Below are 15,080 nucleotides of genomic sequence, written 5' to 3' on the forward strand. Positions count from 1 at the left end.
GGGAACTTAGTGAACCAATACCTATACAGGCTTTTATTTCACAAAGTGGAGGAGAAGTTCCTTCAAAGAATCCATTGTTATCATTTGCAAGAGAAACCTGGCAAGCATCACATCGTCTCACAGGCTTAAACCCCTCTTTTACTAGAAGATCATCTTTATGGCATAATAACCTACTGAAAGTGGGCAAAAAAACCCTGTATTGGAAGTCGTGGGTTGAAGCAGGGATCATTTATATTGGAGATGTTTTTGAAGGCTATAACTTAATGAGCTTCACTCATCTGGCTAATAAATACAAAATCCCTAAAAGAGATTTTTGGAAATACTTGCAGTTAAGAAGCTGTATAACGGCAGCACAACAAAAACTCCCTCTACTACCCCTAACAGAACTACAAAAACTAATGCAGGGAGATCAGGGGGTTAGAAGCGGGGCCTCGAGATATTATAGTCTTATAAGACAGTCTCACCCACCAAAACTGGAAGGCCTTAAGAGAGCATGGGAGGCAGATCTACAGGGTGAGATTGCGATGGAGAAGTGGAAGGAAATAACCGGGTCCTGGTATAAGATATCTAGAGAGATGCAGACACGCTTAATTAGATATAAAATTATACATAGGGTTTATTGGACTCCTTGCAAGATGGCAAGACTAAAGCTCTGTGAATCAGAGATTTGTTGGAGATGTGAGAGAAGTAGGGGAACACTGTTACATATGTTGTATGAATGTGAATTGACACAAAATTTCTGGGGAAAAATAACTTCATGCATCAGTGAAGCATTAAGGATGGAGATAATACCGAGTCCTGCCTTATGCATTTTGGGCATAATACCAGAGGGAGTGGAGTTATCATCTCAACAAATTCTCTGGTGTAGATTGGCCCTTACTACGGGATCTAGGATTGTTCTAAGGCACTGGAAGTCAAAAAATGAGGTCCCATTTAATGAGTGGGTGGGAGAAATGACCAAAATAGCCAGCTATGAAGCTTTAATTTCTAGGCTAAATAATAGGGAGGAAGAATGCAGGAAAATATGGGATCCATATATGATGTCTCTGTGATGTCTCTGTGAGTAATATCTCTTTTTTTTTTTTTTTTTTTTTCCATTATTATTATTATTATTATTATTATTATTATTATTATTGTGGTTGTTGTTGGTGTGGTCTTTGACTTGTCTAATGTATGCCTGGAATCATGTTTCTGTTCTTTGTCTCCTGGCATTGGTCGAGTGTTTGCTTGTGTTCTGTTAAAAAGAAAAGCAATAAAAAGTGAATTATAAAAAAAAAAAAAAAAAAAGAAAAAAGAACTTGGAATTTTTGCGATCGCATTCATTTTCAATACCATAAGTAAGTGATGACTCTTCATGGGACTCCCTTTGGCTTTCATATGGAAGCGACATCTACAATCTATGTGCTTGGTCGACTCCACTGTTTTCAGCTTAGTGTTTTGTTGCTAGTAGCAACCTAGACTGGCATAGTTCCAAATTAGCTACAGGTTAACAGCTGTTGCCTCATTATTTTTATCACAAAACTTGTCCAAGAGGCCCTTGTTCGACCAAATGTGTAGGTACTCAGTGATTTCTGATGTAAGATTAGTTTTCCTGCAAAGGCAACATTTTACCTTACATGGCCTTTCAATTGTTTTTCATGGATTCTGTGTGTTTGTACATTTGCTATATTAATTACATGGACTGCTTATGGCACGTGTCCTTTTTGGACTTGGGATGTGCAATTATTTGTTTTCTTGGAAAGAGTTAGATCAGAGTGTGATTTACACAATCACCATCCGGGAGGTCAACTTCTTTCTCCAGAGCATAAATAGGACACGGCTCAGGCATGTGCTTCAGTGAACTAAAGTTACATTAAACTTACATTGACTTGCTTGTTTAACCTAATGTCTGCACTATTTACACAATGATAAATCAACTCCTTTACATCAGTTCATACAACGTTTGGTGTTAGGGGTCACCAACAGCCAAGTATTCTAAAGCAGTACTCTTAAGGGCCTGCAAGTCACGCCCACACACGCCCGACAACTGCATAGCGGCATTTCTATTCAAACACAGACTCACACAATGCTGTACCAAGGCCCTAACAGCATATCAAAGATGTAGGCAGGTGTGTTACTAGCATACAGGATCTAGGTCTGACTAACTTTAAACCTCTTCTTGCTCACTCAACCTGAATACACTACTCATGCATTTGACCTAATTAGAGTAGTAACATACACTGATCAGGCATAACATTATGACCACTGACAGGTGAAGTAAATAACATTGACCATCTTGTGACAATGCAAAGTTCTGCTGGGAAATTTTTGGACCTGGCATTCATGTGGATGTTACGTAGACATGTACCACCCACCTAGAACAGACAAGGTGCCCCCACCCCATAGCAATGACACTCCTCGATGGCAGCGGCCATCCCCAGCAGGATGCAGCCTGACACAGGCACACACACAAAAACGGTTTGGGAAAAAAACTAAAAAAACATGAAAAACAGCACAAGGTGTTGACCTGGCCTCCAAATTCACTAGATCCCAAACTGATAAAGTATCTATAGGATGCGCTGGAAAAAGCCTAATTAACAGAGGCCCCTCCCCTAAAGGCCCCCCACTAACAACATCCTGTTGCCAGACACCACAGGACACCCTCAGAAGGACCATGTCCATTCTGTGATGAGTCACAACTGTTTTGCCATATTGGCAGGAAACTACTATTCGCTGACAGCAACTAACTAACTAACTAACTTGTCCTTGTACCAGTTACATGCAAAAATGGTAGACAGCTGTTGTGCCCCAGGATGCCAGAATAGTCGGGGACAAGCAAACGGGAAAGCCTTTTATAGCAAGATGGCAGATGTGGATTACTGGTAAGAAGCAGGCACGAGAAAACGGAGCGGTGGGATCCCTCAAGAAACGGATTTCGCTTGTGTAGCGACCACTTTACATCAGGTACAGAATCCAGCGTTTTCCAAGTGTAAAGTCTTGTTTATTTAGCCTGTTTTTAACACGATGTCCAAGAGATTTCTTTTCATAAAGGCAAGTTAAGCTAATGTTTACCGTGGATTACAAATGGATGTTGCTCATTCGGCACTAAAACTACTCACAATGAGAAAGAAATTCGGGATTAGACACTTACTTGTTATTGTAGCTGCGTTACGTTTGCTTTCAGTGACTCGGCGAAGGAAAGTTAATGAGGTAGTTATATCCGGGTACTGCAGGTCAGGAACATTGTCCGCGCCGGCTGTTTCGATGCTCGAAAAAACATCACACCTGGGGCATGATAAGGGTCCGTGATATATAATCTGTTGAGGTTTGCCTTGTACTGGTTAATTTCTATCAGTTTAAAGTGCACAGTAAACTCTGACGGCCTGAAATCAGCGCTGGCGCCATTCATTTTTCCTCAGAGTTTTCCTGCCAATATGGCGGTGTCGCCTGGAGCTCTATGGGTACAGCTTTGCCAGCGCCGTAAACTGAAGGGGCACAATCTGTTAGTTGAAGGCAAATGTTGGATTTAGCTAGCTAGCTTCAGTAAGCTAAACTGTAACTTGGGGCAAAAGTTAGAAACTAACATTGCTAACTAGCTAATATTGGTGTTCATTCACCGAAATGTTTAGACACCAAGACACAATTAAATTCAGAACCAGAAAGGTAAGAAGGTGTACCAACCAGATAGTTTATCTACTTACATATTTATTATCGTTGGACGTAGCCAAGCTAGCTATTGCCTCCCTCTTCTGTAATGCTAAGCGAAGCTAAATAAATACTGGGTCTTGTAGCATTGTTAGCCGATACTTCTGTAAATTTAGGTTCTGTACTAATTGAATATTTTAAATACCCTTGGTGGTGTCCCCTGATTATCTTGCAGCTTCATGATTTTTTTATTTTTCTTTTCTTCTCTAATTCATATCACTAGTGCTTTTAACTTTTTACAAGAAGCTTGCTTTGCACCTGCCTGCACAATTAGGACAGACTAACTTTACGGGGGAAGACACGTTAAACTGTATGAATGATGGATGGACTATAATTAATATGATAATTTCAACTCTTAGCTTCAGGGCATGTGCTCCACTGATGTATTAAACCAATGTCAGTTAAGACTATAATTTTCTTGGAAACTAATTTAAATCTGGGCAGTTTAAGTGAAAGAATTGTGTTTATTTTTTCTCTTGTTATTATTATTATTATTATTATTATTATTGGGGGGGAAATATTTAAAATTAAGACAGAAACATCCACTATACCAACACGTGACCGCTAGATGGCAGCCTCTACCCAAATGAGTCGCACTCCCAGTCCTCCTTCCAACCAATGTGGTAGCAGCACTCCTGCCGGAGGACATCATTACACACTCAATAAAGCAATAGTCAGTCATTTTCTCTCCTTAATTGATCCCTGTGCTACTCAGCAAAAAGGGGGTGTGACACTTTTACTGCAGGAGAAACTGCAGCACGCCTCAGAGTATGACATGTTATTTGTAATTATCTTGTTGTTGTGTACACGTGTGCCCAGCCATCTGTAGACCACATGCAGTACACTTGTTGGGCCGCGGCTGAGGTCAGGGCCTCTGCATTGCCATCCTCCTGGAGCGTCTACACGGCTGCACTGACATTGTCCTGGTATTCACCAGCTCTTGTGAAACACTTGTCTGGGAGGACAAGAACACAGAACACGCTTGCCCAATCCAAAACTATTTGGAAACAGATATGGAAATCGACGAAAACGTAATCAAACACACAGGAGGCCTGATAAGATAATGTTTATGTTTACTATGCAAGTTGAAAGAACATAGTCCCCCACTTTCACTGACACAAACACAATCGTGGACTTGCACAGCGACATTCTCATGCATTATGTATTTATTGTAACTTCACTTGGTAAAAAAACAGTATGTTCACATTGCTCTTCACGTGCATTGCCTTCCATTAGTTGCTTTCTTTTGTTGCACGGGGGCCGAGGACTATAGCGGTTCACACAGGTCAAGAAGTGAGGTCCAACAAATATCATCAAAAGCATCAAGGATTTTGTAGTGCCTAATCCACTTCAGCTGTATGTGTTTAGACTTTGGGATTAAACAAACACACCCACAAGAAATCCACACAGACACAAAAACAGTCATAACAAGCAAAATGATGTGTGAATAAATGAATAATTGCTCATGCCTATTCATTCAGCTCACACAAGAAAATCCCTAAATACATTTCACTATAATAAAAAAGCATGTGCGACTATTAAAACTATAATAACTCATTTAACAGAGACAGGGAAAGTGAATAAATGCACACTCAACAAAGAAACATTTAAGCATGTGAAACGCAGTGCAGGCAGCTCAGATTAACTGGACACACTAGTTGAGTTCATTTCTCGAATCGTCTTTTCTCAAATTAGCAAGAGAGACGTGTTATCATGGCTTTCTGTGTGTTCCGGCAGCCTCCCTCACTCAACCACTCCTTGTGCTGTCAGCATGGCAGGGTGGAGCTGGCACAGCTGCACATGTTTCAAGCATGCTCTGATTGTTCGTTCTCTCTCTGTCTGTTTCCCTTTCCTACCGTTAATGCGCGCATGGCTAAGCTGAAAGAGAAAAGAGGAGGGCCCAGCGCCTGTAACCGGTGATGCTTCTTACCAATCACAGGGGTTTCCCCACCCTCTCTGCCTCCTTCCCTCCCTTCCTCCCTCCCTCTGTCTCTAGGCACGCCACCCAGAGAAAAAAAACTCCAGGGAAAAAAGTGATAAGCAGCAAGCAGCTTCTGGGTTTTGCTTTCAAGCGGACTCCTGCTGAATCGGTGTGAGTGAGTGTGTATATGCGGGTGCGTGCGTGCTTCGTTCATTCTTTCTCCTGCCACAGTGGCAACACATAGCAGCAGCGTCGGCCCCGAACAAAAGGCTAAACGCAGCAGAGCCACAGGAGGGGAAACTCAGGGACAGAAGCTGACTGAGTGGCCCAGCGTGACTGCACTTCTCAGGGAGGAACTCAACCTGCCATTTAGGCGTCCTGGCCCCGGAGTGGAGACAGGACCGTGCATTAGACTGGTCCTGGCTGCCTAGCCTTGTCTCTGTGAGAGCTGAGAAGCACACCCTGTTCTGACAGTTGTATCGTTTCACTTTATTTACACACCTCATTCTCAGCCATCAACTACTGAATTCCTGCACCTGCCGTCCAAGATGTCAGATGATGACTGCCGGTCGCCCATCGGCCTGGACTGTTGCAGTTGCTGCCTGGACCTGGCCAATGGCTCTGATGATTCCCTATCCAGCAGTCCAGCTCAGGGCCTGGCTCCTACAGGGGGCCTGCCAGGAAGCCCCACCAGCCCAAGTGTAAATCACTTCCGACAGCTACGCAACCAGCTGATGTACCAGAACCTGAACACGGACAAACTGAACAACATCATGAGGCAAGACTCCCTGGAGTCGGTGGTGAGGGACCCCTGCTTCCTGCTCAACGAGGGGATCTGCAGCAGCAACATTGACCAGACCATGCTGTCAATATTGCTCTTCTTTCACAGGTATGTCAGTCATCCCTTATCACTTTTTATAACCTAAATCTAATCTCTGTGATTAGAATATGAAACTAAATGTTTGTCTTTGGATGCATCCAAAGTCCACCTTTGGATACGTGTGTCCAATTAAATCAGAATACAAGGGACACGTCTTGTTTAAATGTACCAGATGGTAAAGGGAGACTAATCAGTTTTTTTTTTGGATCAGCACTTCTTCTAAAAATGCTGACATGAGTATTTACAGTCAGGGATTAAGTATAGGCTAGGAAGGGTGTGTTCCGTGTTTGAAGTCACCTCATGAATTCAACAAAATAGGTATATAGAAACATTTTCTCTATACCCTATGACTGGAATTTAATGACTGATCGTCAGGTTTAATTTAATTTGAGTCTTTTGTCTATGCCTGATGACTGGAGTACTAAGAGTTTTACTTCAAAACAGCAAAACACTATGTGGAGAAAACAAAACTGAACCCATAAAAGAATCCCTTACAAAAACACGCTTATTCGAAAACATTCACAACATTTTTTATCACATTGATTCAATTAAAATGATCCTTTATTGCAAAGGTCAATTAAAACTGGCTTGACTCCTTCTCCATCTCTGCCAAAAAGTGTTTATAAAACAGCATTTGGCAGCTTACCTCGCAGTGTTTGCAAGGTGGAGAATGTCCTGCCACAGAGTTGCTCCCAATTAGATAGTTTGTTTGGCAGCTACTGTCAAATGACTTCAGCCTCAAATTCACAGTTACTATCTCTCCAGGCAGCTACGGTTTTGACTGCTGCTGAACCACTGAACCCAAGCCAGACATATGTAACTGCATACGGTCCGCCCAGTTATCGGAAAAGGGAACGCTAAAGTATCATTAACCTGTTAATATCACCGTAAAATCCACCTTTGCGTGTACTATACAGTGATGCTGCCGTCATTTGTGTCAGTAAAACAGAGATATGTCTTAAAGGATCATGACATATATGTCACACGTACGTACGGCACATGATAAGAACCTGACGAAAAGAGCGGTTTCTTTTGCGTTTATGGTCGCGTACAGACAGAATCTTGAATCAATCTGACCTTTGTCTTTACTCTTACTTGTTTGTTTATGTTCTTTATCACGCATTGGCTTTTCTTTTCTACGCCATTGACTGATTCTGACCAAATTTATTTTTCTTAACCCCAATCATGAAATACTTGCTGCTCTTATTCCATTCACGTTATGGTAAGGAGACCAAAAACATAATGACGATGGGTGCTATTTTCCATGTACCGGTGTAAAAAAGCCCAAAAAGCCCCCCCAAAGTTTTATTAATGCATATTGAAAACACTAACATAGGTTTTTACCGTATATAGTACAATATCTCTGTAAATGTGTGTCCTGATGAATGTTAAGGGTAATGTTATTATCACCAGCTGACTTATCATTTTTATATCAGTAATGTTCCGTGGCCAAGAAGCCTTATCAAAATGTTATCAAACTTCTCCAGAAGCCAGTAGGCTATGCCACAAAATATTACCATAAGTTAAACTTTAACCTGTTTTTACTTTCCTAAATGCCATAACACTGGTCTTATCTCGTGCTGTGATACTACATGTACAGACATTATAATAGAAGGAAAATCATTTACTGTGCTCTGCCAGTGATGGGGTTAATGACAGCAATGCTTAGAAAACACGATTTTGTATCTTTTGGCTCTAAAATCAGTCCCAAACTACACAACAAGACTTCTGTCTAAATAAGATATAAAATATAGCCTATCTGAAGAATTTCAACATTCACGTTACGTAACAGTTGCTTAAATTATCAATAATTTGACACCATTTTAGGAAATATCGCTCCAGCTTCTAGTATTGTTCTCACAGTGGAGCAGTATAAGGCAACAGATGAACTGAGTGAACTGTCTGTTCTTGATTTATTTATGATAGTTAGGGTGTGAGCTCTTCCAAAAAATGTGTGTTTTAATTCTGGGTAATACTTTCAACATACCCCTAGACTACTTGGATGTAAGCACAGATGATTTATTGTTCGCTGCATTCACTGTTTACACTATCATACCTTGAATAATGCCTGCTGACAGGGTTTTGTTAAAAGTGTTGCACAAGTTTCTACCTTGCTATTCAGACTATAATGTGGCTTCATGCAGCTATTCACTGGTTTATTAAACTACTTGTGTATATATGTGACACATCAATGCTAATATTAGAAAATAATTAAGTATAAAATCTTGATCTACGTATCTATATATTCATCTACATTTGAGGTTTATGTTCTCTTATACATCTAAAATGTAGATGAGTGGAGTAAAATTAGGATATAATGCCTATATATGTTTGACATTTCGGGCTTAGAGGCAAAGTGTTTACCTCTGCTGTTGGCCAGTACGACCATGCGTCAGTCTGTGCCAGCTCAACTGTTTGCCTGACAAACAGAGCCAGAACACTTTGTTCCTGAACCTTTCCTTCTCGAGAGGGAATCACAGACATGGATCATGTGGCCTTTCGTGGACAGGCTTTCTCCCCCAGATTAAAACACTGATTTCAAGCGTGTACCCGTGCATTTGTTCATGCAGAAACACAAATGCACTCATGCATTCACACATGTACTTGGAGTCTAATCCTGTCAGATGAAACAAGAAAGCTGCCTTGCTGAGCTGAATTTTGCAGAGGTTCATGCATTTTTTAGGCATTCCTTTTGAGAAGGCTTGGCTTCTGTTAAAAGCCTGGTTGCGGTTTATACAGTGACCTCACCCTGGGTGGTCAATCTGCACAGCAGCTATCATTCTCATTTGCCACTTGTTAACAGAATAAAATGTTCAGCGTAGCCTGAGGAAGCATGCCAGGGAATCTTTTTGGACTTGTTGAATGTCAGTATGAGGCAATGGCAGCAGAAAAAAAAGTAAATGATTTAAGGGTCACAGAAATGTGCTGAGAGGAGAATTTGAAGTCATAAGTCTAGTCTGGTGTTTGAGACAAAGTCAGAATGCCAAAAAGGGCAGGATATGTGATATCCACAGGATAAAAACAGGGGAAACGTGATGATTTACTTTGAGCCTTAGGAGGCTACAGTTGACTGGAATCAGAAAGGTATTCTTGCCCACTTTCACCACAGGCAGTCAGTCAGTACTTAGCAGCCACTAAACGCCATCAAATGCCAGGGTGAAGAGGGGTGAAGAGCCTGCAGCGATGACACAACATTTATCACAGGAGTTTGGGTCTGTGACCAGACAGTCGGTCAGGCGGTAAGCAGTCAAAACACAAAGGGGCGAAAGAGCCTCCAAATCAGCTGAAGAACAAAAGATGTCAGCGCGTCAAAGACCGCATAAAAGAAGTTTTCTCTGCAAAAAAGAATTATGCAACCCTAGGACAAAGACTTAAGAAAACAACTGTCTGTCTATTAAAGCTGAGGTAGCACAGAGGTATGCAGTGTTTCATGTTCATAACCATAGCTGTAAGGAATAAAAACTTAAAATACATTACACCTCAAATACATTTTTAAACGCTTTTTGGATAACACATTAGAGGGTTACTGCTGCTGCTGTGTTTAAAATGACAGTAAGCTGCTAGACCAGTGTAGCCATCGCGTGTGTCAGGATAGAATAACTCTCTCGGTTCCGGTCTGTTGACTGAAAAAGAGGAAGAATTTTCCAGCGTGGATGGAAACGACTGACTTTTTGTCTAGCTAAGATGAATGAAGGTCTGTCGATAGGACAGGATTGTAGGTGAGGCTTACAGATGCTAACTTTGTGGTTTGTATAATTAACTGTACAAAAAGGCAGCAAAAGAAGAGTTCAAGAGTAGTTTTCTGCTCTGACATAACTAGTTATCCTTCTGACACGTTGTTGCTCTGGTAACCTAGATCTAGTTACAGTGGGTAAAGTTTCTTGCTTTGGGCTGGGGTGACCACTGGCCGTTGGCTTGGATCCAGCTGACCACTGAACAGAACCTATCCCTCTCACGATGGAGTGGAGACAGGATCCAGCTGTGTCAGACACCCTGCTGGCCTTTAAAGTGCCACTCTCTGTTCCAAATATAAACCACAAAGTAGGTTTGCTACAAGAAGTCAAAGTTTTTGACTTCTTGTAGCAAACCTACTTTGTGGTTTATATTTGGTGACCCACTGTGGCGGTTGTGGAAAGTGTCTGGGCCACGTGTAATCCCTCCAGGAATCCATACAAATGTACATTTATAAGTCCTTAGCATTCCCCAGACTAAGATGTGTCTATGGAAATGGAAGGTAAAAGATTTCATCTCAGCCAACAAGTTGCTTCTTAATCCTGGGTGTGTCCACAGTATGACCTGTTTTGTTCATTTGCATGCAGGTCACACCTGAAACATTCCATCTTATCAGTGAGAGGTACAGTGCAGAAGGCTAATGATTTGCATGGAAGGTGATACACGCTTTTGGAGAAGTCACACAGGGATCATAGTGCACCCTGTTTCAACCTTGACTCTGTATGTTTTACTGTGTATAATTGCTTTACAGCCATGATGCTTTACTGTCAATACATTAATTGATTTTTAATATATGTGTGGGTTTAGAGAGGAATCACATTTGAGAAAGCAGTGTAGTCTGAAGTCATGCAGAGAGAGAGCACAACACACGCAGAAGTAATGCTAACTGCCCACATAAAAGACTTAGAAATGTCAAACACGTCGTCCCTGATGACAGATGAATATGAATTCATGCTCTTGTGTAACAAAAGAAAACACAGAACAAACTGGTGTCCTCCTTTTAAAAGGAAAAAGAAGACCATAGAGGGTTATAACGTCACAAACTGCAGCTAGCAAAAGGAGATGGATGCAAACAAGTTACAGGGGTTATTGGCACAAATGCAAAGGGAAGGATGTCAGGGTGGAAGAACAGATTCATGGCCAGGCAAGTCTTAGGAACCAATCCCAAACAACAAAGGCCTCAGACGCGAGGTCTGAGCCATGTCACGGGAGAGGGGGAGAGAGGGGGGGAGAGCAGGCAGAGCAGAGTCAGAGGTAGGCTGACAGACAGGGGGTTGGAGCTAAGACAAAACATAGTCTGGACATGCTAAAAATAGCAGGCTGTTGACGTTTAGTGGAAGTAAGATATAGGCAGACTGCAGTTGTCTGTGGTAGAAGTCACGACATTTTTCTATAGCTGCAGGAAGTCATTCCTCAGTGAAGAGAGGAAGTAAAAGGCCATGAAAAGTGTTTGTTTTACGGCCATTTTTATGAGTTTCCTCAATAACACAGGCTTCGACCACTTCTGTGTTGAAAAGAGACATTCTCGGAGCAAAGGGTTATTTCACAAAATTATAAAGCACTGGATTCTGGAACACATGTTGGAATGCAGTATAGTTGGTGTGTTTACACCACAAATTAAACCCTGTGCTTGGTTTTATTACTGAGGGACCAGGTTAAAGAAGGAAAAACAATAATGGCTTTTTAATGGACCCCTCGACTTACTGCCTTGTTGTGCTGGCACTGTGTAAATTGGCTGCCCTTGATGCTACGCCAAAAAAAACGCCTTGAACCACCTCCGGATGGTTGGTGCGCAGGTTTACGTCAGTTTTTGTTTTGTTAGAAGTATGTGAATTCTCTTCAGTTCTTACGGGACTAGACACCACTACTGTCTACTCTTTGTGCAGTGACACACGCAGTTTAGCACGAATACATTTACCTTCCAAAACGCACACAATGAAGCGCCACGCTCTCATTCACACAGAGATCAGTGTGTCTCAACTCAGAGATCTTCAGACACACCCTGTACCGCAGGTTGATGCAACGTCTGCTATACAGCCCTTTCTTTACCAACACTGCAGTGGTTCCCTGTTCTGTTGCCCCTAGCAACCTCACCAACATATCACGGGTATCAGATTACTGTTACTATATCGCTACTCTGAACATTTTGTTTCAATTGCTACAAATCTTCCTCTCTATTTCACCTCTCTTCCCGTTTCTAGCACAACAATATTTTTTTGTCATAGCATTTATCAGAAGCTACAACAACATCATTACAGATTAAAAAAAAGAAAACATTCAGCAGTTACTAGATATGTCCTTAAAATATACATAAAAAAAAACATGTAGCTTTAATATTTTTTGTGGGAAAATTACACTGTTGAAACAAAACAATGAATCACAAAGATTGTGATCGTATACAGTATGTGAAACATATATTGCAAATTAGTTATGAAATACATTGTTTAGTCTTATGTGCATGCTAGTCAGCATTGACCTTAAGTTCCTTAGGTATAATTCCTGTATGACGGTCACTGGCTGAATGAGTATAGGCTCTTCAACAAGCTAGTGACCTGAGGCAGCTCTCTAAATGGTTGCTTCAGATTTTCCACTGTGCTAAAGACCTAAGGCACTCCAACAACACAAGCACACACGAGCACGCTTGCAGAGTACAGTGCACAGAGGTGACCCATAGCATTATGCTGTTGTTGACACATCACCGCAGCACAATCTGGCTAAGCTCTTTTGTCCTGTCTGACAGAGAGAGCGGCGACAGTATGTACCGCAGGTGGATTTGATATCCATAAGTAACGCTGTCATCCAAGTCAAATCCGCAATATCAGACCGTGCTGGAAACTCTTTAAGAATTATGGGAAGGGACTCGTGACACACGTCTCATGAGAATAAATACTGCACAGGAAAAAGAAACGCGTTAGTCTGAGTGATTTGGAAATGTCCACGTCTACTTATTTTATAGTTGCTGGTTGGAATGCTTGAAAAGCTGAGTCTGCTTTCATTGACCAGGTTCCACAGGCCTGAGCAAACACTGCGTTCTGGATGTGTTAGGGAGAACTGAATATCAGACGGCAAGGTGGCGAACGCTGGAAAATTGTATGTTTCCACGGTGTCAAAATGCACTGCACTGCTCTGCACTTTTCCTGGAGGTTTGGGCTCTATTTCCAATCTTTTTTATCGCGCCATATTGTATTAAGAGCAGGATGTTATCCAGTCTGAAGTCTACGCCAACCTGCACTCGCGGTTACTTCTAGTTTTGGCTCTGTCTGACATCGTGCATGCTGGTAACATGCTGTAGTTCTGGAACAGGGGTAAAATACTGTAAGAAGATTAAGAATTTCACAAGCTGCAGGATAGTATCAAAATGAAAAGGGTCTTCAAAATGTAATTTATTTATTCTTTTTTATTTATTTATCTATTTTTACTTCAAAACTGATTTCAATTTCCTTCATTTTAACCATTTTTTTTTCACCTTAACAATTGTTTAGTGTTTGTCCATGATTAGCAGGAGATCCACCCACAGATACTGTAGTTCTGACTGGACGGACTCTGCTCCCTGAAAACCACAAATCTGACTAAAGCATTCTAGCTAGGTGGACTACTACATGAATGCACCACTTTGTCAACAAAAACAGCGAAGGCACTCGACTGTGCACTGTGTAGTTTGGCACGTGTTACGACTAAACTGCCAACAGCTGTTTGTTCACAAGTCCAGCAGTCTGGTTGATCATTTTCCCCTTTCCCTGCGTCTCTGCTCACCTCGACGACGGTTCTTTCTCAAACTGACTGACTTTTCTCCGCATTATTTCTTATATAACGGCTGTTTATTTAATACCTACCCTGCAGACTTTCGAGTTTTTTAATCATTCCATGAGAGCGCACCGTGGCAAGGATGGAAAATGTCTTTGAAAATGACAACACCACTGTCATAAGTTACGAAATGGCTACATTAAGTTCTTAGCACATATGATTTACTGGACTGTTTGTGCAAAAACCCTAAAATAAAATGTAATAATGCTTACATAATGTTGACGTTATAAATCACAGATGCCCAACATCTAAGGCACATTTGTAGAAAGAAATATATAGAGAATGCTGTGGTTTCTTTTGAAAACTCTTTGCTCTGAGGCACATGAGGCTTAACTGTACCGCATAAACACATCTTAACAAATGGCAAAGAATGCCTTCAGGAACTTCATACATAATGCACACAAAGCCAAAGCAATGACAAGTGTCTGTACTCTTGCGAGCGCAGGTACAATTGCTCCGGATTAAGCGCACATTTTGAAATATTTCAACAAGAAAAAAAGAAAAGGGAAGAGTTCATAAAAAAAAAAGGAATGATTCCACAAATGCTTCAAAAGAGGGAACAAGTACCGCCCATCCATTAAAAGCCTTTCTTTTATCATCCCTCAAGTTTGCGTAACTGTCTTTGTTCTTCCCTCTTTTATTCGCCACATCTTTCCCCCCGCTCACTCTCTCTCTGTCCTTGTTTTTTCCTCTCTGACTTTTCGGTCTTTGCGCTCTTATTTTCCATCTTTACTTAGCTGGCATACTTTGGAATTATGTAAGTGCGCAGGGAGGGGTGAGGCGGAGTGACCGTGGTTTTCGCTCACTGCCTTATCTGTTTGGAGCATGACTGTGGCGCCTAATTAGATAATAAGGAAGCCTGTCAACACTTGTCATCACGCACACGCAGCCCTGCACTCAAGAGTGAGTAACAGTATCACAAACAGTCAATGGAATAATAATGAGGCGATTAAAATAGACATTAGACGGTAGCCACTACAATGGTCACAATTAGGGGTGGGGCACTGTGGCTTGCTCTTTTCATCAGATCACAGCACAGATATGATAACGCGCCGTCGG

At 41.5% G+C, this 15,080-nt stretch overlaps 1 protein-coding gene across 1 annotated transcript in view; it reads left to right on the top strand.

The window, feature by feature from the left end:
• Window positions 1-5,724: 5,724 nt before the first annotated feature.
• Window positions 5,725-15,080, top strand: part of tsc22d3 (TSC22 domain family, member 3) — a 32,293-nt gene continuing 22,937 nt past the window's right edge. The window contains exon 1 of the mRNA XM_084550397.1: window positions 5,725-6,494. Coding sequence (XP_084406523.1) covers window positions 6,154-6,494 — 341 coding nt within the window. The 5' untranslated portion in view covers window positions 5,725-6,153. The remainder of the gene's footprint in view (window positions 6,495-15,080) is intronic.

This window comes from Chelon labrosus (genome assembly GCF_963514085.1).
Source record: "Chelon labrosus genome assembly, chromosome: 8".
NCBI classification, from domain to species: domain Eukaryota; kingdom Metazoa; phylum Chordata; class Actinopteri; order Mugiliformes; family Mugilidae; genus Chelon; species Chelon labrosus.